General features: G+C 53.2%; 10 protein-coding genes across 10 annotated transcripts; 3 read left to right on the top strand and 7 right to left on the bottom strand.

Moving 5' to 3' along the window:
* Positions 1–694: 694 nt before the first annotated feature.
* On the top strand, positions 695–1,991 carry P153DRAFT_400861 (ribosomal protein L2). Its single transcript, XM_033671858.1, has 6 exons — positions 695–814; positions 878–938; positions 994–1,025; positions 1,080–1,142; positions 1,198–1,503; positions 1,552–1,991. Exons 1-6 carry the CDS (start codon positions 713–715, stop codon positions 1,750–1,752), a joined length of 765 nt encoding a protein of 254 aa, XP_033519172.1. The 5' UTR covers positions 695–712; the 3' UTR covers positions 1,753–1,991.
* Positions 1,992–2,066: 75 nt separating this feature from the next.
* On the bottom strand, positions 2,067–4,669 carry P153DRAFT_350031 (uncharacterized protein; the record flags this gene model as incomplete). The annotated part of the gene is made up of 2 exons (XM_033666270.1): positions 2,067–2,714; positions 2,764–4,669. Coding segments are annotated over 2 exons (2,554 nt in total), but the record flags the coding sequence as incomplete, so codon positions are not given.
* Positions 4,670–4,948: 279 nt separating this feature from the next.
* On the bottom strand, positions 4,949–7,349 carry P153DRAFT_370690 (DUF803-domain-containing protein). The gene is made up of 8 exons (XM_033669098.1): positions 6,884–7,349; positions 6,781–6,824; positions 6,700–6,725; positions 6,520–6,610; positions 6,379–6,469; positions 6,169–6,329; positions 5,814–6,105; positions 4,949–5,766 (listed from the first exon to the last, which is right to left on the bottom strand). Exons 1-8 carry the CDS (start codon positions 6,892–6,894, stop codon positions 5,247–5,249), a joined length of 1,236 nt encoding a protein of 411 aa, XP_033519170.1. The 5' UTR covers positions 6,895–7,349; the 3' UTR covers positions 4,949–5,246.
* A 583-nt stretch (positions 7,350–7,932) lies between these two features.
* On the bottom strand, positions 7,933–11,213 carry P153DRAFT_400859 (uncharacterized protein). Its single transcript, XM_033671857.1, has 2 exons — positions 8,325–11,213; positions 7,933–8,268 (listed from the first exon to the last, which is right to left on the bottom strand). The coding sequence occupies exons 1-2, from the start codon at positions 10,804–10,806 to the stop codon at positions 8,246–8,248; spliced, it is 2,505 nt and encodes an 834-aa protein (XP_033519169.1). The 5' UTR covers positions 10,807–11,213; the 3' UTR covers positions 7,933–8,245.
* A 365-nt stretch (positions 11,214–11,578) lies between these two features.
* On the top strand, positions 11,579–13,280 carry P153DRAFT_379377 (uncharacterized protein; the record flags this gene model as incomplete). The annotated part of the gene is made up of 3 exons (XM_033669862.1): positions 11,579–11,581; positions 11,640–13,139; positions 13,191–13,280. The coding sequence occupies 3 exons, from the start codon at positions 11,579–11,581 to the stop codon at positions 13,278–13,280; spliced, it is 1,593 nt and encodes a 530-aa protein (XP_033519168.1).
* A 113-nt stretch (positions 13,281–13,393) lies between these two features.
* P153DRAFT_390242 (uncharacterized protein) lies at positions 13,394–13,972 on the bottom strand (the record flags this gene model as incomplete). Its single annotated transcript, XM_033670907.1, has 1 exon — positions 13,394–13,972. One exon carries the CDS (start codon positions 13,970–13,972, stop codon positions 13,394–13,396), a length of 579 nt encoding a protein of 192 aa, XP_033519167.1.
* Positions 13,973–14,551: 579 nt separating this feature from the next.
* P153DRAFT_390241 (uncharacterized protein) lies at positions 14,552–16,575 on the bottom strand (the record flags this gene model as incomplete). Its single annotated transcript, XM_033670906.1, has 3 exons — positions 14,552–16,231; positions 16,281–16,491; positions 16,544–16,575. The coding sequence occupies 3 exons, from the start codon at positions 16,573–16,575 to the stop codon at positions 14,552–14,554; spliced, it is 1,923 nt and encodes a 640-aa protein (XP_033519166.1).
* A 2,037-nt stretch (positions 16,576–18,612) lies between these two features.
* On the bottom strand, positions 18,613–20,154 carry P153DRAFT_301539 (glycoside hydrolase family 125 protein; the record flags this gene model as incomplete). The annotated part of the gene is made up of 1 exon (XM_033664388.1): positions 18,613–20,154. One exon carries the CDS (start codon positions 20,152–20,154, stop codon positions 18,613–18,615), a length of 1,542 nt encoding a protein of 513 aa, XP_033519165.1.
* A 276-nt stretch (positions 20,155–20,430) lies between these two features.
* On the bottom strand, positions 20,431–21,670 carry P153DRAFT_370684 (uncharacterized protein). Its single transcript, XM_033669097.1, has one exon. The coding sequence runs from the start codon at positions 21,484–21,486 to the stop codon at positions 20,758–20,760; it is 729 nt and encodes a 242-aa protein (XP_033519164.1). The 5' UTR covers positions 21,487–21,670; the 3' UTR covers positions 20,431–20,757.
* Positions 21,671–22,484: 814 nt separating this feature from the next.
* P153DRAFT_390238 (uncharacterized protein) lies at positions 22,485–25,274 on the top strand (the record flags this gene model as incomplete). The annotated part of the gene is made up of 1 exon (XM_033670905.1): positions 22,485–25,274. The coding sequence occupies one exon, from the start codon at positions 22,485–22,487 to the stop codon at positions 25,272–25,274; it is 2,790 nt and encodes a 929-aa protein (XP_033519163.1).
* Positions 25,275–25,340: the final 66 nt, after the last annotated feature.

Genomic DNA, 25,340 nt, shown 5'->3' with positions numbered 1-25,340 from the left:
AATATACTTACTAGGCTATAATAGTTAAGAAATATACTATTTATAGTATAATTTAATATATAATAGTTATAAACGTTTTTATATACTTATTATAAAATAAAGTATAAATTTACTTACCTATTTAATAATAAACTATAGTTATTTTATACTAAGTTTATATAAATTTACCTTATATTTTATACTGTATTATAGTGTAAAACGTAGTCTTTCTTCTATATTTTTTACCTAATAAAGCTGCGGGGTAAATTACCTAATTTTGTACCTTAGTGTTTGTTAGTGTGTAAGGGTAGTGTTTTGTATAGAGTTTGGTGGCGTTGAGATATCCGAGAACATGTCGAAGACGCACAACGCTGTAATTCTAGACATGCTGTACTCTGAGAAATACAAGGAGTCGAAATCGCTCAGGCACGTGTTCTCAATTGGGATTCTGCAACTGATGTGAACATGATGCCGTCGACGGTATTCGAATATCAGCTCATTCAAATGAACCAGGCCTCAAGGCACAAAAGTATTTAACAAGTACATGAACACAACCAACTCGCATCAAGGTGTTGACAGGTACATGGAGGGATGGCGAGGGTGACGCGAAGAAATCTTGGCGCGCCAAACCACTAGCGGCTCGCTTAGCTCGGAGAGCGATTTTGGATTCCACACACGAGTGCTTCGTCCTCACGGCACTCAATCGATCTCTACACCACACAACACCGTCGCCATGGGTAGGGTTATTCGCAACCAACGTAAGGGTCGCGGCTCTATCTTCACGGCCAACACCCGCTTGAACAAGGCCCCCGCCCAGTTCCGTGTCATCGACTACGTACGTCCGCCGCCCGCCGCACCGCGACAAGGGAGACTGGGAATCGAGGGCTAACTGGCACAGGCTGAGCGCAATGGCTACATTCGGGGTGTCGTAAAGGAGATTGTCCACGATTCCGGTCGTGGTGAGTACCCGGTGCAGAAGGTGCAATTTTGGGCGCTGGACTGACGCAACCACAGGCGCTCCTCTCGCCAGGGTCACTTTCCGCAACGTACAAGCCCCCACTCCAATCGCCAACTGAACGCGACGCTCACAGACTCTGCAGCCATACCGATTCAAGCACAACACCGAGACTTTCATCGCCAACGAGGGCATGTACACTGGCCAGGTCAGTTTGGGCAGCACGGGCACATGACGGAGCACTGGGGCTGACTGTGGAAAAGTTCATCTACGCCGGAAAGAACGCCGCCCTCACCATCGGCAACATCCTCCCCCTCCACGCTGTTCCCGAGGGAACCGTCCTCACCAACGTCGAGGACAAGAACGGCGACCGTGGTGCGCTCGGACGTACCTCCGGTAACTACGTGACGGTCATCGGCCACAACCCTGATGAGGGCAAGACCCGTGTCAAGCTCCCATCTGGCGCCAAGAAGGTCCTCCCCAGCTCGTGCCGTGGTATGGTCGGTATCGTCGCCGGTGGCGGCCGAACAGACAAGCCTCTCCTCAAGGCCTCGCGTGCTAAGCATAAGGTGCGCTCTCTGCTTGAATTTACATGACCAACCGCTGACACGCCCTAGTTCGCTGCCAAGCGCAACAGCTGGCCCAGGACTCGTGGTGTTGCCATGAACCCCGTCGACCATCCCCACGGTGGTGGTAACCACCAGCATATCGGTAAAGCCTCGACCATCTCCCGATACGCCGTACAGGGACAAAAGGCCGGTCTCATCGCCGCCAGGAGGACGGGTCTGCTCCGTGGTACCCAGAAGGTCAAGGATTAGAGTGTTTGATATGGTGGCGTCGATGTGGGTTATGGACAATGATGCGGTCGGTTATTCTCTCCAGGCCTTTCCATGCTGGAGGCCGGGCGTTATTACGAAACTTCTCGGCAAGCTAGGCTTTTCACGGCTTGCATGCATGATGGGTTCATAGGGAATGTGATTCCGAAAAATGCATCTGGTCTGCACCTGGAAACGTGATATGATTCAATCAACTATTCCAATCCATGCAGTTCCTGATGATCTTGTGAGCTGTGCATGTGTTATTTGTAACCAGCCCTTGAAGCAGAGTTGACATTACAAACTGGATGACCAGACTAAGCTCCACCCATATCAACATCCCCGTCCCTGTCAGCACCCTCTTCGCCCTCACTACTCTCTCCGACGTCACCCGTCTCCGCCTCACCACCGCCCTCTTTTCTCGCCGCAAAGTCCATATCCAGAACCCGGTAGTGCTTCCTATCGCTACCCAGCACCACAATCACCCGCCTGCCTTTCCGCCCGTTGACCACGAGTTTCAGCGGCGTGAACCGGCCCTCGAAGACGTGCCGAGTGTGCTTTTCGATGATTTGCGGTGTGATGTGTGTTTTTGCGCGGGAGCTCGGGGGTGGAGGGGCGCCGTGGGGGAGTGTGTGCGGCGGGTGGGGGGTGGGAGTGTATGATATTAGTGGCGTGGGTGCGGATGTTGATGATGGTGTTGGTGTTGACGTGTAGGGTAAAGCGAGGATGAGATTTGAGTCTGGGGACGAGCAGTGCAGGAGTACGAGGATGGTGGTATCGTCTGCGAATTTCGCATCGATGATCTTTGTGTCTTGCGGGAAAGTGAGCGTCGAGGTGGAGTGGCTGTGGAGGTCTTTCGGAAGAGAGGTCAGGCGGGGGGTGTGGGTTAGGCGGTGGATGTGGAGGGTGTCTGGGGAGGAGGGGGAGCAGAGGGCGATGTAGGTTGATATTGCGGGGCGGGAGAGCTGTTTGTGTGTCAGTTTAGTTAGGGGGAGGAGGGAGGTGGAGATGTACCTCGGACAGCATACGCATGTCGGCTATTAGGTCTTCTGTGTCGTGTGTTTCCTCGAGGACGATGCCACAGTCCATCTGTGTGTTAGTTTCCTGCCACTGGCTCACCTGCTTCAGCAACTTTGTCACGCCCTCTCCCAGGTGCCCGGCGACAAACTCCAGACATAGTGCCTCTTCTTTAAATCCCGCGCCCTCTTTTGACAGCTCGATGGCTTTCCGTGTGTCCTCGTAACTCGCTACCTCTTGGCCTCTCTGTTCGGAGCTCAACTGCGCTTCAGGCCTTAGGTGCGGCGAGAGACTGGATTTTGTAAGCCCGTAGCGAATGTACTCGAGCACCATGCCGATATCAACGCCCGGGTCCCGCATCTCCATCTCAGCGCGTGACTGCGACTCTGGCTCCGTGGCTTCGTAGTCGATGCAGAAGCGCAGCCACTTGCTGAAAGCGTGGAACTGGCGCTTCTCATCGGCAGCGTAGAGGAGGACGGTGTGAGCTAGAAGACGCATGCTTTTCAGTGTTTCGACGAGGGCGGTAAAGTCTGTAATCGGGCAGCTGAAGATCCAGTCTCGATCGTGGAATTGTGCCAGGCCGCGGAGTCGCGAGATGACTATGGCGCAGCGGTCGATTGCCGGGATGAGATTCTCGTGCACGAGAGCAAGGAGCGTGGTGAGACTGGATGTAACGATGTTGTCCCATCGCTTGTGGCCCTGCTCAGCAAGTTCGTCGACGAGCCATTCGCGGACCAAGGGGGGACAATTGCCCGTGCATGCTATGTGGAAGAGATTCGTCACAAGATCGCCTTGGCCTTTCTCCTCGAGCGTCTCTGAGATGTTCATCATGAATTTCGAGGGCAGGTCTTGTGCGTGCTTGAAGAAAGTGCGTATACGCTGCAGACACTGCGTCATGTACAGCATCAGGTTCTGCAGCTGCGATGTCTTCGAGGCGATGAGGTGCAGATAGATGCCCGCGCTCGGTATGAAATTCAGTGTCAGCGGAACAAAGGCGATGTGTTTCTGCCTTGTCCTAGTAGCAGTCTGCACGAGCAAACCGTGCGTGCAGCTATACGGATGATTCGCATGCAACATCGGCGTTGTTTCGACATTCCACGCAGTCGGCAACCTCACACTGACCGTCTCAAGCGAATCGTAAATCGACGGATGTACTGTTCCCTGGTCGGAACACCGTATGAACATGTCCACCGAATTATGATCTTTCAGATGATGCGAATGCAACAGCGCGTCAACCTCAGCCTGACTCCCAAATGCCCCCGAATCTGCTTTTGCGACGCGCATGAACGGCATCGCAGGCGGTAGCGGAATGGCAGGAAGTTTCGGCAGGAGGGTCTCCATATCCATCATGGCAAGCTGATCAGGCAGATCGGGCGCGATGTCCAAGTTCTGCAAATCCGGCTGTCGCTGCAAAAAGTCCTCGAGCGTGGCGTCGTTCTTAAAATCGTCCCAACCCTCAGTCGTCGGTGTATCAAAATCGACGTTCGTCTTCCCACTCCCTATCCTTCTCTTGACCCCCTCAACATCAATGAAGTTTACCCCCCAGCCCATACACTTCACTCTGGCCTGTACGGTATCATCCCCCACACCGAGTGTCAATCCCCCAAGCCCCACTTTGCCCGTCTCCACACTGACCAGATCAGTTGACCCGTCACTCCAGCTAATTGCGATTCTCTTCCCGTTCTCCTCCCACTGCATCGCATCGACTGCTACATCCTCGCTCTTTCTCTTCACGCCAAAAGCTCTTTGGCCGTTGATTCGATACACGTCCAGGTTCTCCTCATCTGTAACAACGGCAACCAGGTCCATAGTCGGGCAGTAGGAGATCAGATTGGCATGGACGGGATGCAGCAAGATTTTCTCTGCTTGCTGGAGCAGTCGGGGTCCTTTAGGGGCCTCCATGATGGGTACTTGGAAGTGTGGATAGGAAGTGGTGATGTTGATGGTCGAGGGTTTGCTGCAATGTGTGGGGCGCGTGTCTAGCGTGGTCGCGCAGTCACGTTTTACAATTGAATAGATGGAAAGTATTGTAACTGTCAAGGTAAAAGAGTGAACACTACATCAGGCCCAGCCTGTCGCAAGAGCAGATATTCAACAAGCCCGCATATACACTTACAAGTGCTCGCCTCACTCATCTATTCTAAGTCTCAACGAGAATCTCATATATCATTTCCCCAGCGCCCCGCCTTGTATATCGCCCTGGGTATACGCTTTCATGCTGACATCATGCAAGTACAAGGTTTTTCGCTTCCTAGGCGCCTTCTTCCATGTACTACCGAGCACACCCTCCTTCTGAACGCCAATAGATAACAATATCGATCCCAATCCTCAAATGCGGACTCTGCAAACAAACGAAACGTAATCCGCGTAGCCAGCCATGCGGAATCTCCTTTGTTATGTGGTATGATCCGGAACGCCTCCTTGCCTCCCACCTTCTCATCTCTTCTGCTGATGCAAAGACTTCTTTAGTCGCGCAGCACTCACCGAAGTGATGCAACGCGTTTCGGCTCCACTATTTCCTTCTTTACTCTCACGTCTCTCGACTTGCCAACGTTTGCGCGCCCGTTGAGTCTTGTCTGCCGATCGAAGCTCGTCCTCTTGCCCTCAGGCTCCATCTCATCTTCACTTTCCGCCAAGTCTCCCAGTTCGAACTGGTTCTCCACGTCGTAGTCGTGCATCAGCCCCCTCCTGTCTCCACTGTTCCGTGCCGCATGGAACGGGCTCCTTAACTCCTCGCTTCTCCGTGCTTGCATGCTGCGTCGTGTGTGAAATTCGGAGAGAGGGTCAGACGGCAGACCATCGGCGTACGAGTCGCAGGCGTTCCTGATTTGAGAGTCTTCGCGCGAGAGATTGAGAAGGTAGACACCGGAGAAGATAGTAAGGAAGCCGCAGAGGAGCGAGATCGTGTTCACGGAGGATGTTGTGTTGAAGCCCTGGAAGAGCAGACAGGATGCAATGAGGGTGCAGGTGGTGAACGTCACATAGTAGAGAGGATTGACACTATTCCAGTGTCAGTGTTTCTCTTCGAATTGGATCTGGATACGCACATGTTTGTCGAAAACTGGCTCAGAGCCTTGTTGAAGTAGTTCATCTGCGTGAGGATGCAGCCTACGATCATGATAACAAAGACATATGTCGAGGGGTGCGTGAACTGGTTGTTCCCGGCAAACGTCATCTTCAGCGCTATGCCAAAGGCTTTGATAGCCATAATCGAGACGGAGCCGGTCGTCGAACAGATGGAGAGGTAGATCAGTGGATTCTTTCGGCCATACTTTGGCGCAATCTTATAGATCATGAACATGGAGAAGACGGCCACAAAGGCGCAGTAGAAGAGGAAGCCTGGATTCGTCTCAAGTCAGTTCATCTGGAGTTCTGCGCAGGAAGGCTCAATGGTGAACATACCAGGTTGGATCGCAAGATTCAAGATCTCGTCTACAGACGAAACTTCCTTGTCTGGCGGCGCATGCAGTACAATGACAACCGATCCGATGAGGCATATCGCGCAGCCAATTCTTCCCAGCACGCCTAGCTGTTCGTCCAAGAAATACGATCCCAGAACCGCGCTGTATATGAATTAGCGCATGCTTCTCGCTGCTCTCCAATGCCACGAACCCAATAAGCACCGAAAGTGCTCCCAACGGCGTTACGAGAATTGCGGGCGCAAACGCGTATGCTGCAAAGTTGAATATCTCGCCGAGTACCACTGTGTCCAGTCAGCTGTCTGCTCCCTTGCGCTGCCGTGTGTGCGCTCACTCGTCGTTATCCCAGCCCACCAAGTAGGGTTCTGCAGGTACGAGAAGCCCTCTCCGTCGAAGCCATGTTTTTCAGCGGACGCAATCAGACCCTATTCGAACACGTCGTCAGTCTTGTTGTTCGGCGGAATTGCACATCGATCGCGGAGGGGACCAAGGCCGCGGACGGGGAGCGACGAACCTTCTTCGTTATGACGAAACTCGCGCCTGTGAACAATGTGTTAGCGATATGCGCGACCAAGCTGTTCGCAAGAATTCTTACCAATAGCAAGTGACGAGGACACAGCCAGCATCAAGCCAATGTATCTATCTCGAGTATGAGTGCCATTCTGGTTCGTCTGGCTCCTTGCGCAGCGGCGACGTACTTGTCTTCCATCGTATCGCACAAAGGTCTCGGCGACCAATTTCACGTCTCTCCTTTCAAGTACGAGGCCTACAGCGCTGAGTGATATAGCTGTGGTAGGAGGGGGTGCGCTTCGTTGCTGTCGGCAGCGACCTCGGTATCGATAACGTGTGATGGGCGTACGTGTCGCCTCGATGATGCGGCGATGAAGCGGAGGTGAGGGTCGTAGGGTCTTGCTGTGGCGCTGGCAAGCACGACGAGGGAGTGCAGCGTTTCGTGTTTCACCAAACGCCGTGCGTGCAAGGGCGAGGAGGGTCACAAGAGGGTCGAACGAGTGTGGGGGTGACGTTGGGACGGCTGCTCAACGAGGGATGGCACAGCGACAACAGCTCAATGTAGCGAACGCAGGGCAACAAAGGAGAGAGTGGCGAAGATGGTAAGATCAACGAATTCAAGTCACTGTATCACGGTTTCATCTACAAAGCAGGGGATACCGAACGGTTTCGTCAGCTCAGCCTCAACGCCTGCAGATCAAGATCGAGACTGCCAAGGACGCGTAACCCTCACACTGTACCTTACACAATTTGGACAAGGGTAGGCTGTCTGACACATGCACACGGATGCGACTCAAACTCGAGTGTACGAGTACGATGTGTTGAATTAGGCTAATGTAGATGATGATGGCTAAAATACAAAAACATCCAACTGCGATCAGCAGCTAGGTGTCTACGCAGATACGAAGCTGCTGGGATAAACAGCCATGCCGCGCAAAAATAGCCCCAACGGCCCACCATCGATGACGTGATGCTCACGGGTACCTCATCCTAATCCCCACATAGAACAATCGGGTATTCAACGCCAAAGATGAGTGAAACTCTGCGTTCCATGTCGCCCGACAACGCCTTTTGAAACCGCTTTTGCCGAAAAGCATGTGCTGTGAACCATGCTTTTCGCAGTTCATCTGCCTTTGCCCCACAAAAAAAAAGACAAAACAAAAGAAGAAAAGATGCATGTCTCAACCACTAGGGTCGGCAGCCTCTTGATGAGGATGATGGGTATACAATTGCTCACCTTGGTTGTCATCATAGCCTTGGTCCATGATGGCGACGGAGTTGGTTTTGCGAGAGTGTGATCATATGTTAGTATTTTTGGCGAGATTGTGACCTATGGTTAGCAGCTATTTCATCGACATAAGGGCGAGTTGGAAATGCGTGGCCCTTGACCGGCGTCATCTCACTGGACGCTGATGGTGAATTATAGATACTGTTAATGGGTCTTGGGGGGCGTAGGGAAGACGGTCGAAGAATTGGAGTCGAAAATAATGGAACGGACAGGCTAGTGGTTAGTATCCGTCGGAGCTCTGAAGACTCGGAGGACGGGGGTGTCACACTCTGGGCCGTTTGGGGTCTGGCAAGAAGTGTTAGCACCAAAGAATCGCTTTCGTAGTGACAGATAAAACATACCTATGGAGTCGAGTGCATCGTCTGCCTCATTGCCAACCTCGTCAATAGACCTCTTCTGCCTTTGAGGCGATGAGTTTTTCGAATCAGTCAACGAGGTTGCAACAGGATCTGCAGTCGAAGACGCCACGGCCGCAGACTGCTCAACCACACCGTCGTCCTCGCCAGCATGAGCCGTGACGCCGTCCAGAGTAGGGACTGCATTCTCAGCCATGGTCACGATGAAATCCTCGTTGGTGGTCCAGTCGTGTGAGTCGTCGAGGTCCAGGAAGTCTTCCACACCAGTAAAGTCATCGGCAACAGTGTTAGGGTCGGCAATCCCTTGGTCGTAGTCCTCGACACCGCCGTCAAGATCTACGTTAACTTGCTGGTCAAGTATTTGATACTCATAACCAGTGGAGTCCTGGTTAGCGTTGCCCTCGACCTCCGGTTGGATAGACAACTCTTCTGTGCCCTGTTCCTGAAAGTCTTGAAATGTTTCTTCTTGACCGTATGTTTGGTCATACTCCGGGTATTCATCCTGTTCGTACGTGTTGTCATCTTGTTCCTGGTGTATCGACGCTGAATCGTCTTGGTCGTTGATATTGAGGGCAACGCCATCGTCGTTTTCATCGTCGTAGCCATCAGGACGAACAGGTTCCGCAAGAAAAGCGTCGTCTTCGGCGACGGCAGGCTCATCACCTTGTACCGTTGATGATGACGGAGACTGTTCCTTGGTAGGCGATGGTTCGGCTTCCGCGACATCTTCGAGACCTTCGTCATCACTGTAATCAATGAGATCCTCCTCTTCGCGCGTTTGCAATTCCGTTGCGGGAATACTTTCACTACGGGTATTGGCCACGTCACTCTCCTGTTCTTCGATTACCTCTTCCTGGCCAACTGATGCGTCAATAGGTTCATTTGGAAGAAAGTCAGTGTTAGTAGAGTTTTGGGAAGCAGGGTCATCATCAGGGACGTCCTGCTGTTCTTGTTGTTCTTCTTGAGTGTTGTTTTCTGCATCTGCACTGTCATCATGATCAAGGTGTTGCTCATCATCAACGGGATGCTCTACTTCGACGTCGTTGTGTGCCTCAACAGATGCTTGGTCTTCGGGTTCGCCGTCGATCTGTTCTTGGTGGACTACATCATCTGCCGGCTGCGTAACAGTCGGCTGTTCCTCACTGACATCGTTCTCTTCTTGCTCTTCACTTTCCCAATCGGCAAATTCTCGCTCAGTGGAGGCGCCAGAGGAAAGCTTGGTAAAGTGAGTCTCACCTGCAGCGATAGCAGTGCTCAGCCCTGAGAAGCCACTTCCCTGCTCAGCATACTTCGCAACGTCAGCGAGCAGCGTAGCGAAGCGTGGGCGGAATTGTAATGAAACATAGAAAGACTCTGGCTCACTATCGTCGTCTTGCGCATGAAGTGTGTGATACAGGTCGACTAGGCGTTCCAGGGAAACAGCAACGCACGCAGTGTTGTCCTCATAGAGCTCCATGTTGTGCAGATGATCAAACCGAAACCCAATCTCTGTTTCGTTCGAGACATCGTCGCCGAGCGCAGACCTGCAGGCCTGGAAGAGATCTGAGATTCTCGATCCGGCAAGCGCAAGGTCTTCGAGCAACCAATCGCCACTGTTATCAGCATCGTACTGCTTGAAAAGCCATAGATCATTGCCACCGTAGTTGACTGTGACAGGTCGCAGTTCAGATGAACCGTTCTCTTCAGGCACATGTGTGGTAGTAGATTCAACAACGTCAACGTCATCTTGCGCAACACCGGGGTAGTCGCTATGATTGTCCTCAGCTTCATCACCAGGAAGTTCTGGTTCTTGTAGTAGGATCCCACCGTCATCGCTGTCTTGATGAGCAAACTCTTCATCATCGGCCTTTGATTGGGGTTCATGATGACTGTTTGGCGACTCATGATGGTCAGATTTTACGGCGACTGCATCTTGTTCTGTCGTGTCCTGGTGTGCACCATACTCGTTACTTTCTCCATCACGGACGTCATCGGCAGGAGTAGGGACGTGCAGGTCTTCCTCGAGCGAATCTTGTAACACGGCCGGAGTTTCATCTTGGACATCAGTTCCCTCATGATACTCCGTGCCTTGATCATCCTGAAGTGGTTGCTCCTCGTCGTCGTCGGAATAGTCAATCAAATCTTCGTCAACAGGTGGGGGCGTTTGCGCTTGTGTCGTGACAGGGTCGCTCATTGCTACCACTTCATCATCGCCATACTCGATGTCATCAGGCTCAATCAAGTCATCGTTGTCGGCCATAAAGTCGTCCTGATCGGCAGGATATGTTTGCAGCTCTGGTCCGCCATCCGTTGCCGCATCTTGTATCGACACATCGTCATCGTCGTTGTGGTAGGCGGAAGGCGCAGGTTCCAAGTCTAGTTCGATATCTCCGTCGCCAAAGTCGAAGCCATTATCAGAATGTACATCCATGTCGTCGTCGGCGGCGGAGATGTCGATGCCCGGCACAGCTTGCGTGGCGGTAGTCATTTTGTGCGTCGTAGTGCAAGGAATGTTTGCAAAAGTTGGATGACTGATAGTGGGGGGCAAAGTAAAGGAGCGTGTCGAGCGCGTCGCGAATCACGGGAGGCGAACGAACACTCGAGTTCTACTGATCAGTACGCAGCGCGGATATCGAGAGCTAGAAGCGCATAATCCAGCGTCCGACTGTTACGCGAGCGAGGGTGAAGGAGAGCGTATGAATGAGACAAAGCACTCTGTATGCGTCGCGCCAAGAATGGTGGGAGCCTGCGCGAGAATGCAGGCGGCGAATGCAGTCACTAAAATCGTGGGTAGAAGTCGAGGGTCCGAGAAATCACACTTTGGAAATCACAGTTCGACGGCAGTGTCCGGAGGGCAGGCGAGAGAGTTGAATGTTGTACGGTGCAGTTGTTGTCATGTCATTTAGAGGGGAGGATTGTTTGGTAAGAGCACCACGCTAGGCAAATCACCAATCACGTGAAACTGTCCACAAGGGTCCACGGTTGTCACTTTGAATCTACAGAAAGGCAATCTGAACAGCTTGTCTGACCCGTGCCATATTGTGTTCTGGGTAGTTTCACTTCCATATAATCACCTCGCCCCACGTATCACGGAAAGAAGCGTACGGACATCGCTGCTCGAGTACCTCTCCGAGAACCCCCTCCACATACTCCCCTCGAACACTATCCCAGCTTCGAGAGCCAGGCCGCCATACAAAAACACACATCTTCGACTCGTATATTGAGAGTCTACCAGTGCAGATAATTGATTGCCAGCCATCATGGTCAGAGACAACGTTCCTGAAGGCTTCGTGTCCTCCCAGAAAGCTGACGAAGAGCTAGGTGGTCCTCGCGGCGTCGATATGCACACGAGGCGGCAAGGCCGTCCTCTCGCGCCAGTTCCGGGAGATCCAGCGATCGCGCATTGAAGCTCTCCTCGCGTCCTTCCCCAAGCTTGCCGACAGCGGGACCCAGCACACGACGTGCGAACAGGACAACGTGCGCTACGTATACCAGCCCTTGGACGAGCTGTACATGGTGTTGATCACCAACCTGCAATCGAACATCCTGCAAGACATCAACACGCTGCATTTGTTCGCCCAGGTCGTGTCGTCGATATGCAAGTCCATGGACGAGCGCGAGATCTTGAAGAATGCGTTTGAGCTTCTTACGGCCTTTGACGAAATCGTCACACTGGGATACAGGGAGAACTTGACCATGAGCCAGATCAAGACGTTCCTGGACATGGAGTCTCACGAGGAGCGCATCCAGGAAATTATTGCGCGGAACAAGGAGCTCGAGGCTTCAGAAGAGCGCAAACGCCGCGCCAAGCAGCTCGAGATGCAGCGCAAGGAGATGTCGAGATCCGCACGCGCAGGCCAAGGAGGAATGGGCGGAGGGATGGGTAGCGGAGGGGGGGGCATGGCCGGCGGCATGGGTCGCCAGTCATCGTATCCGACCTACACACCCAGCGTACCCACCACTACCGTCACAGACACGTACGACAGCTACGAGGAGAAGAAGAAAGCAACGAGCAAGCCGCTGGCTCTGGGCAAGAAGGGCATGCAGCTGGGCAAGAAGAGCAAGACGACCAACATGTTCGACCAGGTAGCCGGGGATATGCCACCAGAGAGCGAGCCTCTTGTTACGCCCAAGCCATCTGCTCCGGCGGCTGCTGCACCATCAAGCGCTCGCCAGTCCACTTCGACCGACCGCGACGCTGTGCACATCACCACCAACGAATCCATCTCCGCCCGTTTCGACCGCGAGGGTCTCCTCAAGTCCTTCGAGGTCAAGGGTGAGATGCAGCTCAAGATCTCCGACCCTTCTCTTACACAGGTCAAGCTCGACCTCGCATCTGGTGACACTCGTGGCGCCCAGCTGATGACGCACCCTAAGGTCGACAAGCCCGTGTTCAGAAGCTCAAAGGTCCTCCAGCTGGCCGATACAACCAAAGGATTCCCTGCGAACATGGGCATTGGTGTCATGAAGTGGAAGCTTGCACCAAGGCCCGAGGACGTGTCTGACCCACCTATCACGTTCAGGGTATGGGTGGAGGAATCGGGCAGTACATTCAACATCACCGTCGAGTACGAGCTCACCGGCGGCAGCCCATTGAAGGATGTGACGGTCACTATTCCCTTCGAGACAGATGAGCCGACCGTCTCTTCTTTCGACGCAGTGTACGAAGTCAGCGGCGACAGCATTGAGTGGAACATTGGCGCTGTCGACGAGGCAAACAGCTCTGGTAGCTTTGAGTTTGAGGCCCAAGCTGGCAGCGATACAGAATTCTTCCCCATGCGGGTGCGGTTTACCAAATCCACGCCTTTCGTGGACCTCGATGTAAGTTTATTTACGCTTGTACTTCCTAACACTCTCGCTAATTCTGTCAAGGTCTCCACCGTAACCCTCTTCTCCATGAATCAAGAGATCAGCTTCTCCAAGGAAGTCAAGTCCGTCGCCGACGTGTACGAGATTGTATAGATACGGTTCGAGCTGAGCCTTGCGCGGGGGTGACACGCTTGGTACTCGCTTGCACGCTTCAGATAGATTAAAGAGCACGAAAATCCAATCCTACATGCATGATGACCACCAATCTACCAATCTTCATCCGGCAACGGCGTCCGAGAAGCTCTTTCCATCTCGTCCTCATGCTGTTGCGTCCACTCATACACTGGACCTACACAGCACATCGCTATAACAATAGGGCTTTCATCCCCTTCTACCCACTGCCTTGTATCCCTCTCCTCGAGTTGTTGGTAATACCACTGGTTTACCTCTCGGCGTGTTTTGTCAATTGCTTCTTTTTCTTTTTCCTCTTCCTCTTCCCTTCTGTCGTCCTCCCTCATAATATCCTCCCTCTTTCGTAACTCCTCCTCGTCATCATAGTCCGGGATAGGCATCGCAGCAGCCCTCTCCATCTCCATCATCTGTCTCGTAGTGAAATTGGGATATGCGCTGCTGGGCGTGCAACACGCGATGCTTAGTGGTATGTTGGACCAGTCATTTCCATCTGGCCCTAGATCTACTCCCGGGTCTGGCGTGTGTCGTGCACTGAGTGTGCGCGAGGAGGTTTCTGACGGGGTTCTTGATGGTGGTGGGGATGGCGTCGGAGATGAAAGGCGTTGTCGTTTGGCTGGGCGGGGCTCCGGGGTCGAGGAGTGTGGGCGTTTCATGAGGGATGGGATAGATTATTGGGAGATTGAATGTGGGGTGGTTTGATGAAGAGAAAAAGCGTGCTGAAGCTGACGTTGCTGTTCATGTACTGTTCATTTTTGGTAATTGTGGCGCAGCAAGGCATACACATGCTACAGCCTAATCAACAGACAATCGTGTACAGGTATTTGTTGAGACATTGTTTAAATTTCAATTTGAGTCTGACTGCGACGACGGTCGTCAGTAACAAAATATCGTGCATATCCATCGAGTGCGTCGTCCATGCATTACTCCACCTAATTCTAGATGTTGCGCCGATATATACATGTCTTTGCCTCCATAACGCTCAATCGCTCGTACAGATGCCACGCAGTAAATCGGGATATGATAAAGCAAACAGTCGTTAACGCGCCGCTGGTAAATGAATCGCTGCTGGTATATGCAGACAACAAACTGGCAAGAAGAGAAACTCGCTACAAAACGTATAAGTGGAAACTGGAAAATATCGCGTTGCAAGAAACTTGGTGAATCGAATTGACAAGGGTATAGGCCGTAACTATCGAGAGAAAATATAATCAATGGCAAGTATGCATATGCGTTCAAACAACAGCGTCGCCAAGGTAGCCGAACTCGTCCATCAGCCTCTCGAGATGGCTGGCAGAACTCTCGCGCTGAGATCGATCGGTGGGTTCTGGTCGGAGTGTGGTTTCGGTGATGGTGGATTTCGAGTCGCCGTCGTCGGGCAGGCTGTAGCCCTGGAAGCCCTGGAAGCCCAGACCAAAGCATGCAACCTTTCGGTGAGGTGTTGGGTCTGTATGCTGAATGTCTACATTGAACAAATTGGGGCCGAATGTCGAGATGCGTAGTTGGTCTAGTTGTGGTGGAGATGCTGAGAGGTAGGCGCTACTACCCTCAGTCGATGTCATATCGTAATCAGTGTCGCACCGCTGCTCTACATATGAGAATCGCGTGGACAATCGTCGCGGCGAACTGCAGTCGCTGGTCAAAGAGCTGAAAGTAGGCGATTGAACGGCTTCGTCATCCGAGTTCGGGTAGCTGAAGGTGAGCGAGTCGCTGCTCCACGTCGAGAAATGGCTGCGTGATCTTTCTGCAAATTGAACAATAAAGTCATCTGCATCCTGGTTCTCTTGCGGTCGCTGCTCATATCGTGGCTCCTCAGCAGGCAGTTCGTGCACAGTGGAATCGTTGCAGACGAATAGCGGCTCAGGCTCGAAGTACCGGGGAAGTGCGGGCAACGCCTTGTCGAACGATGAAGATCGCAAGCTGGAACTGCAATCCTCGCCGTGACTAGACGTCGGACGCTCGCTGATGAATGGAAGCTCCAGCGAAGCCGAAGGTCGCCGGAGCACTGGTGCGGGGTGAAACTGCTGAGCAGCTTCAACCTCTGCGGCACTGACGTCGTCGAAGGAATGCTGAGGCTCCGGTGACGAAAGCCAGGGCGCGTTAGAGAAGAGGCCATGCTCTGTTCTTCTGGTGTCTGCCGAGTTGGCTCGAACACGGCCGGAACTCAGGTCAGATTCGTTGATGCCGACAGTGAAGGGCATGTGTGATTGAGGTCGCCGACGTGGGCGTTCCTGTTCGCCCGAGAGCTCAGCAATATTAGGGGTAGCGTCCCAAACGGGATCGACTGGGTGGGATCCAAGAGGCGCGAATTGTTTTCTTAGTGCGGGAAGTCGCTGGTGATCCGTAGCCAGGGGCGTATCTCTCGGCAAAGGAGATGGGGGAGGTCGGAACGACGACGGAGAGATCAAGTGGTGATGATCAATTGTAGTACTGATCAGAACAGGCAGTCCAATCTCTAGCTCTTTCGTTTCTGATCGGCTCCTAGATCTTGACCGCTTCGATACTAGCTTCTCTTTCAAGCCCTTAAACTCTCCAAGCAAAGGCGTTGAAGACAACAGTGGCGACGCAGAAGCACTTCGAGCGTGGCGCACAACATTGGGCGAGAGAAAGCGATCTGCCGGGGGGTATGAGGCCGACCTCGATGCCCAAGGCAATGCCATAAGCGTATTGTACGGCTGCGTACTCGTGTCACCGAGTTGCGGCGAAGGCAGTGGCCTTGGGGTACTGGGTGGTACCGGTGTTAGATACCTATCTCCTGGATTACGGGTAAAGACATCTGAGTTTGCGGAACTGCTGCGACGGTGCCCTTCGTGAGGGATCTCTAAGACATTAAGGCGCTGACCTGGCAGCAGGGGGCAAAAGGTAGTCGAAGGCTCTGTAGGATTATGGCTCTCTTCCTCGCCGTCGACCTTGTACTGTCTTGTGTTAGAACGTCACTTCCTGCTGATCGAGCCGCTGCCTTACATAGTACCAGTAGGTGCCTCCCATTTTCAGAGGTCCGTCTCTCTTCGGAGAAAGGTTGTCGAGATCTCCGTCGCAAATGATATCTGCAAAGGTAAAGCAACCCTTCCACAAGCAGCGTCCCCGTCGAGTGTCAAGCTTGAGTAGATACGGCTTGGCGAAGTTGTCCCACGAGCCGAGCAATACTACACTACGCAGGGCAGCTGGGCAATGACTTGAAGATATGAGTTATGAGACTGGATGGGCGGGATAAGGGGAAGACATACAACCAGAAGGTGTGGAGTGCTGTGTTGTCCATGGTCACAATCTCAGGATGGCTAAGCTATTAGGAGCAGAAAGATCCGCCGTGAAGCGCGTAGGCGTCTAATTTCCAAACAGCCTTGCCACGTTGTTGTAGGATTGTGGGTATTAGAAACAAAGACCCATGCCGAACGGTGGGTTGTGGTGTTTTAGCCTGGTCGGTTGTATGGTCGCGTAAAAGAACAGCCTTGCAGAATAGAAAAGGCGGCTGTATGATTGGAGGGCGATGCTGCTCGTTTAGAAGACGGATTTGTCTTGATGCATGCTTATGGCGAGGTTGACACGGCGCAGCAGAGTCTGAGGCTGTTGGCGCAGTGGGAAGATGACCTGAGAGAAACAAAGCAAGATGCTTATGCAGGAGGTGCGCGGAAAACGGTCGATGTTTGACGATGTAGTCCAGGTCTCTGTTATGGTCGTCCAAGATTGGTCCAGTTGGCGCCCGTATGTAATGTTGGATGTAGGTTGGGGAGAATATAGCCCGAGCGCTTAAAGACGACGTCCAAATCGCTGGAATATCAAGTATGAAACACAGTATGCGGCGCGGTCCAAAAATCACTGAATGTTGTGCAGCTCGATGCCGAGGAGGAGAAAAAAGCAAAAGCTGAGGTCGAGGTTGGCATAATATTGATCTAGGCAGGAAAGACTAGCGGACGACGACCGCCATAGCGTCCTACTAGGAAAGGAAAGGATGAACGAGAAGATGAAGCTTCGGATATACCAACGGGAGATGCCAAACACGCCAGAACCTACATGGCACTATCAGGCTTATTACGCCTTGTCCTATCGTTGGAGCCAGGTTGGCTGCGAGGGCGCCGCTCACATCCTTCATTTCCTGGGTTGTGAGACCCACTGGTGGGGAGGGAAATGGCAGCTGAGCACGTTAAAACGCCGGCAAAGGAGATGAACCATGGTTTTGCGTGGTTCCCGGCTTTGGACACCCACGTCATGCCACCAGAGTTGTCGTCCCGATAGAGACGAGCAGGATCGAGCAAGGGCCGGCCATCACCGCTCTCCCGGGTAACGGGCAGATCCTCTCTCGCACGCTTACCTGGTCGCAACTCAGTGTTGCTCCAAAACACGGCAGATTCAGCGCGCGGTTAGGTGGTGACAGTCCGTACCCGCTTACCTGACACGCGGGCCCCTGGGAGATGCAGGGGAGTTGGTCCACTCACGGCCTCTAGCGAACGACATGGGGCTAGCACCGAACGGACGCAGGACGTGCATAACGGTGCATAATTGATTCATAAGAGGTAGTTGTTGCTGTTCTTGAGCGACGTTGTCGTTGGAATACTATCAAGAATGGGTGGGGCTTGGAAAGTGGAGTCTGAATTCATAGAGTACAATCAAAATCAGCAGTGGCCTCAACCCTCGACATCCTCAGTCGACTGCCGCTTTAGGGCCGTGATTGCGGCACAGTTTGCATGCCGCTCAAGTATCGTCGACCACTCCTCCACAACTTCACACCGCCCGGAAGTTTATTTCTGTGACGACTTGTACCTTGCAGGGATGACGTCGATCCACACGACCTCCTCCGATGATTAGGGCATAGCAATAAAACCTCCAAGGCCGTGCTTAATATTCTAAATTCCAGCTTTTAGCATCGAGATCCTGCTGTCAGTGCTTCGTCTAAGTAGGGTTTATGCTCGCAGCACACCAGATGACCGGTAATTGTTCAGGCTCGGCATCACGAAAGCAGGTTATCGCTGCATGCAAGGCCGTTGGACGACAAGTTTCTTCCATGCAAGGCTATGTTGCTGCGGCGACGTGGAGCAGTTGTTGCAGCACGCCCCCAAAAGACGAGTATTACAACGAGCGCCGCGCCGTCATCCTACATCCGACACCTGGCATTGGCATGCAATCTGCCAGTCATCGCGATCATGCGGCCACACGTGCTATCCTACAAGCCAATGCGCCGCAAGCACGTGTATGTATCGGGAATGAGCGCGTGGAGTAACGTCACAGGAACGAGCAATTACACACATCGTATGATCGAATCTCCCAGTGCAACGATGTCTGTCCGCCGCACAATTACACCTCACTGGAAACTCGTCTCCAGAATCTCCGGCTTCCTCTCCTCCAAATCAAGAATCATCTGTCCAAACAGACCATTCGCCCACGAAAACCATTGTCTCGTCCAATCGCTCTGGTTGAAGCTATTGACGCTCTCGTGAATCAGACCAAGGCCGTCGGTGCTACTCACAACCTGCCTCAATTCGTTCTTGATCTCGTCGTCGTTGTCGCTCGTCAGTATGCGCATGATAGAAGCCATTGGCCATGCCATGCCTGGTCCCAGATGTGGACCACCGATGGCGTTGATTACAGGCCCACGCATAAAGTAAGAATTCGCCGCGCTGAGGATGAGAGAACGCGTGTTCGCATATGTCTCGTCGTTGACGGGGTAGCCGAGGAAGGGCGCAGAGAGAAGGGATGGGATGTTTGCGTCATCCATGATTGTCGTGGAGCCAAAGCCGTCCAGTTCGAACGCGTAGATCTTGCCATACGTTGGGTGAATGACGGTCCCGTGCGTCTCGATAGCATTTCGCAACGAGTCCGACAGATCGGACATCCTCTGCGCCAGCGATGCTGAGTTTTCGGTACTCAACTTGCCCATAATCTCCGAGGTGGATGCCAAGTAGGTGCTGAACATCATGTTGGCCGGGACGTAGAACTGGAAGATGGTGGCGTCATCACTCGGCCGGAAACCACTCCTGATGAGGCCGGTACCGTTTGCTACCGGGTTACCGAGTCCATCGTTTGCGAAGGTCTCAGTGGCGCGAGAAGTGAGGCGAGCGAATGTATACGGGCTCTGCAGGACCTCCCCCTCTGATCCATAGGTGGGCCGCATCATGTCTTGGGAGACCTTCAAGACTGCTTCAACAGCTGATGCCCACTGGAACTTTCCGAAGAATTCGTAGTCGCCCGTTGCTCTGTAATAGTCGGCGGATATTTGCAAAAAGGCCCCGAGTGAGTCGAGCTCATATTTGCATTCAAACACAGAGCTGTTGGAATAGGTAGGAAACACTGTGTCCTCGCTGGCTGCTTCGTTTGGTGCTGGTTCGATGCCGCTTTCCACGGGTGGTTGGAAGGAATTGCAGTAAGGCGATGTAAGAAGATACCGTGCCTGCAGGTTGATGACACCGCGGTAGAGACTTGCGATCGAGTTGGGGTCACTACTGGCATTCAAGAGTGGCAAGTAACTTTGTAGTTGATTTGAAGAGTCCCGCAGCCACATCGCGTTAATGTCTCCAGTGATAATGAACGTCAGCTCTTCCTCCGCGTTGTCTGCGGCATATCCTTTCCACTTGATAGCAGTGTCGAGAGTGTTTGGATATGCGTTCTGGAACAGGCGATACATATCAGGATCTTTAATGACGCCTTCCATACGGATAAGCGTATCCTCAAGACCCTGTGATTTGAACGTTTGACATTCCTCAGATGGACGCTGGCTAGCAAGCTTGTACCTGCCAGAGCTCAAGGGCTCATGAACTTCGTTTGCATAGTCGATGTACTCGGGACATTGTGCAGAGACTAGTAGTGGTAAAGCTACGGTCTTGCTGAGTAGACTGGCAAAGTACATTTTAGTAGAAGAGTTGATTGGACTTGATATGAAGACAGAAGGAGTTTACAAAGAGAAGCTCGATGACAAGAGTCATTGAATAGTGTGGGGTAAATGCATGGTCATCAGGTCACGATCTTATATTATGATGAACAGCAGACTACTTTCATCATTGCTTGACCCCGCTGTTGATCTCCTGGACGTGTGGGTAGCGGATGTAACGTTAGATGGTACCTTCATATAGTCCGACGTCATCATGTCTGACAAGAGTAACAAAATGTCAGTGAGTGGCCCGCAAATCAGAACGATTATGTTGAGAAATATGATAGACCTGTTGACAGTTTACTACAAGAACGCCCTGCTGTCAAGTGGTGAGTGGAAGAGCATTGTCCTTGATGTCAGCCTCGAAAGAAATGCGGGGTAGCTCCAACGGTCCGATTTGATATGTAGAACAACAAAATAACTCCATTTCTAGTCATGACCCTCGTCCCAAGTTGACCTCTATATCTATAACGACGTTACACGCAAATCGTCTATCAACCATATCCTCAGCAGGATGTAACAATACAGAAGGAGAAAGGCTGCGGTGATAATCCAAGTAGTCTCCAGGTGGCACGACCGCAACTAACACCCAGCAGCTCCCTCGCTGTGGTTCGAAAGATAGGTGTAGTAGCCACCAACAATATCCCTCCACTCAGCCGCCCCTACCGCCTTCCCCAACCCAATCGAAAGCTGTACGTCTGATCCGTCGACCGTGTGGTAGCTCCAGCTATAGTGGAGATCATCGAGACTGTGAGGTTCATTCGCCGCACCCACACGACACTCTACTTTCGTCAATCCAATCGCGATGACGATTTCTTGCTTGGAAGGGTCCTGAAGGTCGTGGGCTGCTGAGTCGCGCCTCACGTGTATGGGTAGACTTGTAGTCTCGGCTGTCGACTCCTGCTTCGCGGCAGCAGGTTTGAACGTTGGCTTCGTGAGCGTCTGAAGACTGGTGACGAAGTAGAGTGGCTTGTTGAGGATGGCTGCCTGGTGGAAGAAGTAGTGGTTTGTGGTGTCGTGGCGTAGGTCTCCGAAGGCGGTGTTTGGGTCGGTAAGTGAGTGACGCGACGACTGTTCCGCGTTCACCTCGACGTCGTTCGCCCACGAGTACCGTCCGCTGGGGATGAGCCGTCCTTTCTCATCTTGAGATATGGTGTCATGGTATAGTGTCTGTACTGTACAGTCCTCGCCTGCTCGCTCTGTTGGGGCATGGAAGGAAGTTGAGGTCGGATCAAGAGGATCAGTGAGCAGCTGTCCAAGCGATATCAAGCTCGGCGAACAAGGTACTGGAAGGATGAGGAGCTTAGACATGGTGACAAGAGATGGTGATGTGGGACGGAAGGAACGTTGCTGGTAAAGGATCTTTAAATGCGATCGATCATCCGATACCCAGCGATTACTCAGAGAACAGCGATACAATCGCCAGTTGACAACGTGTGGTAGAAGACGTCTCATATTTTATGATCAGATCATGCTGGTGTGACATTGTATGGGTCTCGCCCGAGCTGCTGGAATGCATTCTACACCGTACAATTGTGAAGTGAAGATAACGGGCAGTACCTCGCCGTCGATCGCCCGTCATCGGCTGGTGTTGGTTGCGTGATGATGCCCGGGTCCACCCGCATCATTGTGGACCTTTTGGTTATGTAGGGCATGTTTATGGTGGGTTGGTGCCGCTTGACGTCGCCTCAATCACATCCGAGTCTGAAGACCTTTCGCTCTGGACGCGATGGAATATGCGACGTGTACAGACGTTTGGAGCAATGATATCCGAATTCGTGGGCAAATATTGACGAGTGAGTCCTGCTCTTACATCCAGTGCTGTGTGGATGGACAACCTCAGACTGATTCGCTTCTAGTCTGAACGGGAGGAGATAAGGCCTGGCAAACGAGCTGATCTGTCGCGACAGACTCGACAGAACTTCTAGAATCACTCAACGCACAAGGCCGCAGAGGAGCAACGTAAACACGTGTGTTCCACGAGGATCAAAATCGGCGAAGCGTGAGTGGAGCCGGGGATTGAGTGTGCTAGGCCGTCGCGTATCGCGTATCGGTACGTCACATGCGCGGAACAATTCCCCTGGCAGCGACAACCGACAACCGACAATCGACAACGTCACCCTTGCAGACAGGCATATGTATACGCATGTAGGGCGTCCGACGTCTTTGTCCGTCGCTATCGGATGAAGGTATACATTGAGCCAAAGGATGCTGGTGCCGAGCGCTCCGGGTTGGGCTGACATAGCCACCCCATGAGCTGATGTCTCTTCAGCCACGTTGAATCTTCACTAATACCTACTCACACTACCATGGCAGGGACACCAGTAGACACTTTTGCCCTGCGAGACCGCCGGCAGAGCGCGCTTGCCGAGATCCAATTCGCCTCCATCATTGAGGATGATCTTACGCCCTCCGAAGACGAGACGCCTGAAGATGAATCGCTACAACTGGAGACGGCGCAGTCAGCGATTGGAGTCAGCATCGGCCATCAGCAGACACGTTTAGTTTCACCGAGGACGCCAGCTGCGGAGAAGGCGGCTGCATTGGAAGCAGGCGATGGCGGAGAGCTCTTTGATGGCTGGGAGCTCACGTCGACCACCACCATTGACCAGCGGCTGACTCCGCCCATGGCTGGTGGTGGTGATGATAGCGACGATGGTGGTGCTTCCAATAGAGCAGATGCGACACCACCCGTGCAGACAAGGGAAAACGGGCAGGCGCAACACGACGGTTCCCCAGCGCGCCTTCCTTCACCGTGGCGCACGGGGCCGAAGACGTTTGTTTCGAAAACGAGCAATCACCGGGCTTCGCTGCGACAACAACTCACCACCGGCTCGCGTCGACGGTCATCCTCGGGCGGTTCGACAATGGCAGAGACGATGCGCAAATACATGCCCTTCAACCTACCATCTATGCCCAAGGCCTCGAAGCACCTCACGTTCACCCTACCTAGCTTCTCGACATCGACCGTAGACAGCGCCGGAAAGCCGGCTAGGAGGCGGATGACGGCTGGGAACGACTCCTCATGGGCCAGCCTGCCCCAACAAGATGGTACCTACCAATCCACGCTGCAACGTCGCAGGAGCCCATCACCCACGTTGCAACGCGATGTTGCCAACGACAGCGGCTCTACACTGCCCCGCGATGACCCACCTTCACACCTTTACAGCGAACGACTGTCAGACCTCCACGACCGACCAACACCTAGACTCCGTCGATCCAACTCGGAAGGCTCGTTCCTCCTCCACCGCAGCAAGTCCCTCGCTTCCTCCCTCGGTGACGATACACGATTTGAGAGCGTGCAGGGTCAGGTGAACAGCAGGCTCAAGGCCATCAGAGACAGCCTGCAAGACTCCAATTTCAAGTTTCCAAGCCCTTCGTTACCCACTTTCAACTTTGCGTCTAGAGAAGATATGTTCAAACCGCGCAACGGCAGTGTGTTGGTGAAGTCTCGAAACTTGGACGACGGCGCTACACAGGGGGTCAGCTACAGGCCAAATGTCATGGCAGGCACGCGGAGCGCGACGACGGGACCTCCAAAAGTGAAGCGATCCTCCAAGGATGTGCCTGTGGACCAGGAAACGCACCCCTTCTTCACACAGGCTCTGCAAGAACTGGAAGGCGATCTGGTCGTCTTAGGAGGCTATCGAGGTTCTATTCTGCGTTCTGCAGAGCCTCCGAACCGCCAGCTCTGGGTGCCTATCAAGGTTGGCTTGAACCTGCGCAAAGTAGACTTGGAGGTCCCGCTGGACGCGGACGCTGATGAAAGAATGGAAGAAACTATCTACCCAGACGGCATGTTGACACACATCGGACCTGTGGATATCTCTAAGCGCCTTTTGAAGCGCTTGCGAGCATCTGAAAACGTTAAAAACGGCAAGCTGAGAGTGCACAACTATGGCTACGACTGGCGACTTTCACCGCATTTCCTCAGTCGTCGAATGATTGCGTTTCTCGAATCGCTTCCATGCAACCAACCAGGGGTACCCCGTGAGAAGCGCGGTGCTGTCATCATCGCGCACTCGCTGGGCGGCCTAATTACGCGACATGCAATCAATCAACGACCCGACCTTGTAGCTGGCGTTGTATACGCTGGGGTCCCTCAAAACTGTGTCAACATTCTCGGCCCTTTTCGGAACGGCGACGACGTCCTATTCTCTTCTCGCATCCTCACTGCACAGGTCAATTTCACCATCCGAACCTCCTACGCCTTGTTGCCCCTAGATGGGAAGTGCTTCATCAACAAGCACACCAAGGAAGAATATCGAGTCGACTTCTTCGACATCGAAACATGGAAAGAAAGACGCCTATCGCCCTGCATCGCAGCACCGCTTCCCTCGCCTCTTCAGCCCAGCAGCAGTAGCCTCAGCGTGAGTGGCCTGCTCAACGCAATGTCACAAGCCTTGCCCACCTTCCCCAACCGCAAAAACAGCATATCGAGAAGGTCTCAGCAGCCTGCTTCTGGTGCCAACGCCGGATCCTCCACCAGCGAGGTAGCCAAGGATGTCGCAGACGTAGCCCGCAACGCCGCAGACAAGGCCGCAGAGGGCGGTGCACAGACGGCTGGAATGGGGCCCCAGATGTCCCAAGGCCAGCACGCACAGACATCGAACGAACCCAACCCCGCCACAGCAGTCACGATACCATATGACAAAGCTGTCGAGTACCTCACGCGCGTGCTTGCAGAAACAAAACGCTTCAAACAAGAACTTGCGCACCACTCCCCTCACTCGGTTTCAAACTCGTATCCGCCCATCGCCCTCATATACGGCAGGTCGACACCGACAGTCTACGGCGCAAAGGTCGAGTCCCGCGAAGCCATCGCCCGCGCCGATGTGTACGATGAGCTGGCGTTTGCGAGTGGAGACGGCGTTGTGCTTGCGCGGGCGGCCATGGTGCCAGAGGGATACTCCGCGGTGAGGGGCGGTGTTGTGTCGAGCGAGCGCGGCCATGTCACGTTGCTGGGCGACTTGGAGGCCGTGGGGAGGTGTCTGTATGCTGTTCTACAGGCGAGGCGTGGGGGTGTGGGGATGGGGCTGGGGGAGCGCGAGAATAAGAGCAAGGGCCTGGGCATTGCAGGGCCAGTTGGGCTGGAGTGATTGGTGATTAGCGATACCTATAAACGCCTATATTCTTTCCTGCATTCTTCCCAGTCAAGGTCTGTG

Source organism: Dothidotthia symphoricarpi, assembly GCF_010015815.1.
Source record: "Dothidotthia symphoricarpi CBS 119687 unplaced genomic scaffold P153scaffold_22, whole genome shotgun sequence".
NCBI classification, from domain to species: Eukaryota; Fungi; Ascomycota; class Dothideomycetes; order Pleosporales; family Dothidotthiaceae; genus Dothidotthia; species Dothidotthia symphoricarpi.
Note: the sequence above shows the minus strand (reverse complement) of the source record. Positions and strands in the feature narration are given on the sequence as shown.

Excerpts from the sequence above, each read along its gene's own strand:
- P153DRAFT_400861 (XM_033671858.1), top strand. The coding sequence starts at position 713 with ATGGGTAGGGTTATTCGCAACCAACGTAAGGGTCGCGGCTCTATCTTC. Across the intron at positions 815-877 it reads AGTTCCGTGTCATCGACTAC|GCTGAGCGCAATGGCTACAT; the intron begins GTACGTCCGCCG and ends TAACTGGCACAG. Across the intron at positions 939-993 it reads TGTCCACGATTCCGGTCGTG|GCGCTCCTCTCGCCAGGGTC; the intron begins GTGAGTACCCGG and ends ACGCAACCACAG.
- P153DRAFT_370684 (XM_033669097.1), bottom strand. The coding sequence starts at position 21,486 with ATGTCTAAGCTCCTCATCCTTCCAGTACCTTGTTCGCCGAGCTTGATA.
- P153DRAFT_370690 (XM_033669098.1), bottom strand. Across the intron at positions 6,726-6,780 it reads GTCCTCGTCACTTGCTATTG|GCGCGAGTTTCGTCATAACG; the intron begins GTAAGAATTCTT and ends CATTGTTCACAG. Across the intron at positions 6,611-6,699 it reads GTTTCGTCATAACGAAGAAG|GGTCTGATTGCGTCCGCTGA; the intron begins GTTCGTCGCTCC and ends GTGTTCGAATAG.
- P153DRAFT_400859 (XM_033671857.1), bottom strand. The coding sequence starts at position 10,806 with ATGACTACCGCCACGCAAGCTGTGCCGGGCATCGACATCTCCGCCGCC. Across the intron at positions 8,269-8,324 it reads CGATGCACTCGACTCCATAG|ACCCCAAACGGCCCAGAGTG; the intron begins GTATGTTTTATC and ends ACTTCTTGCCAG.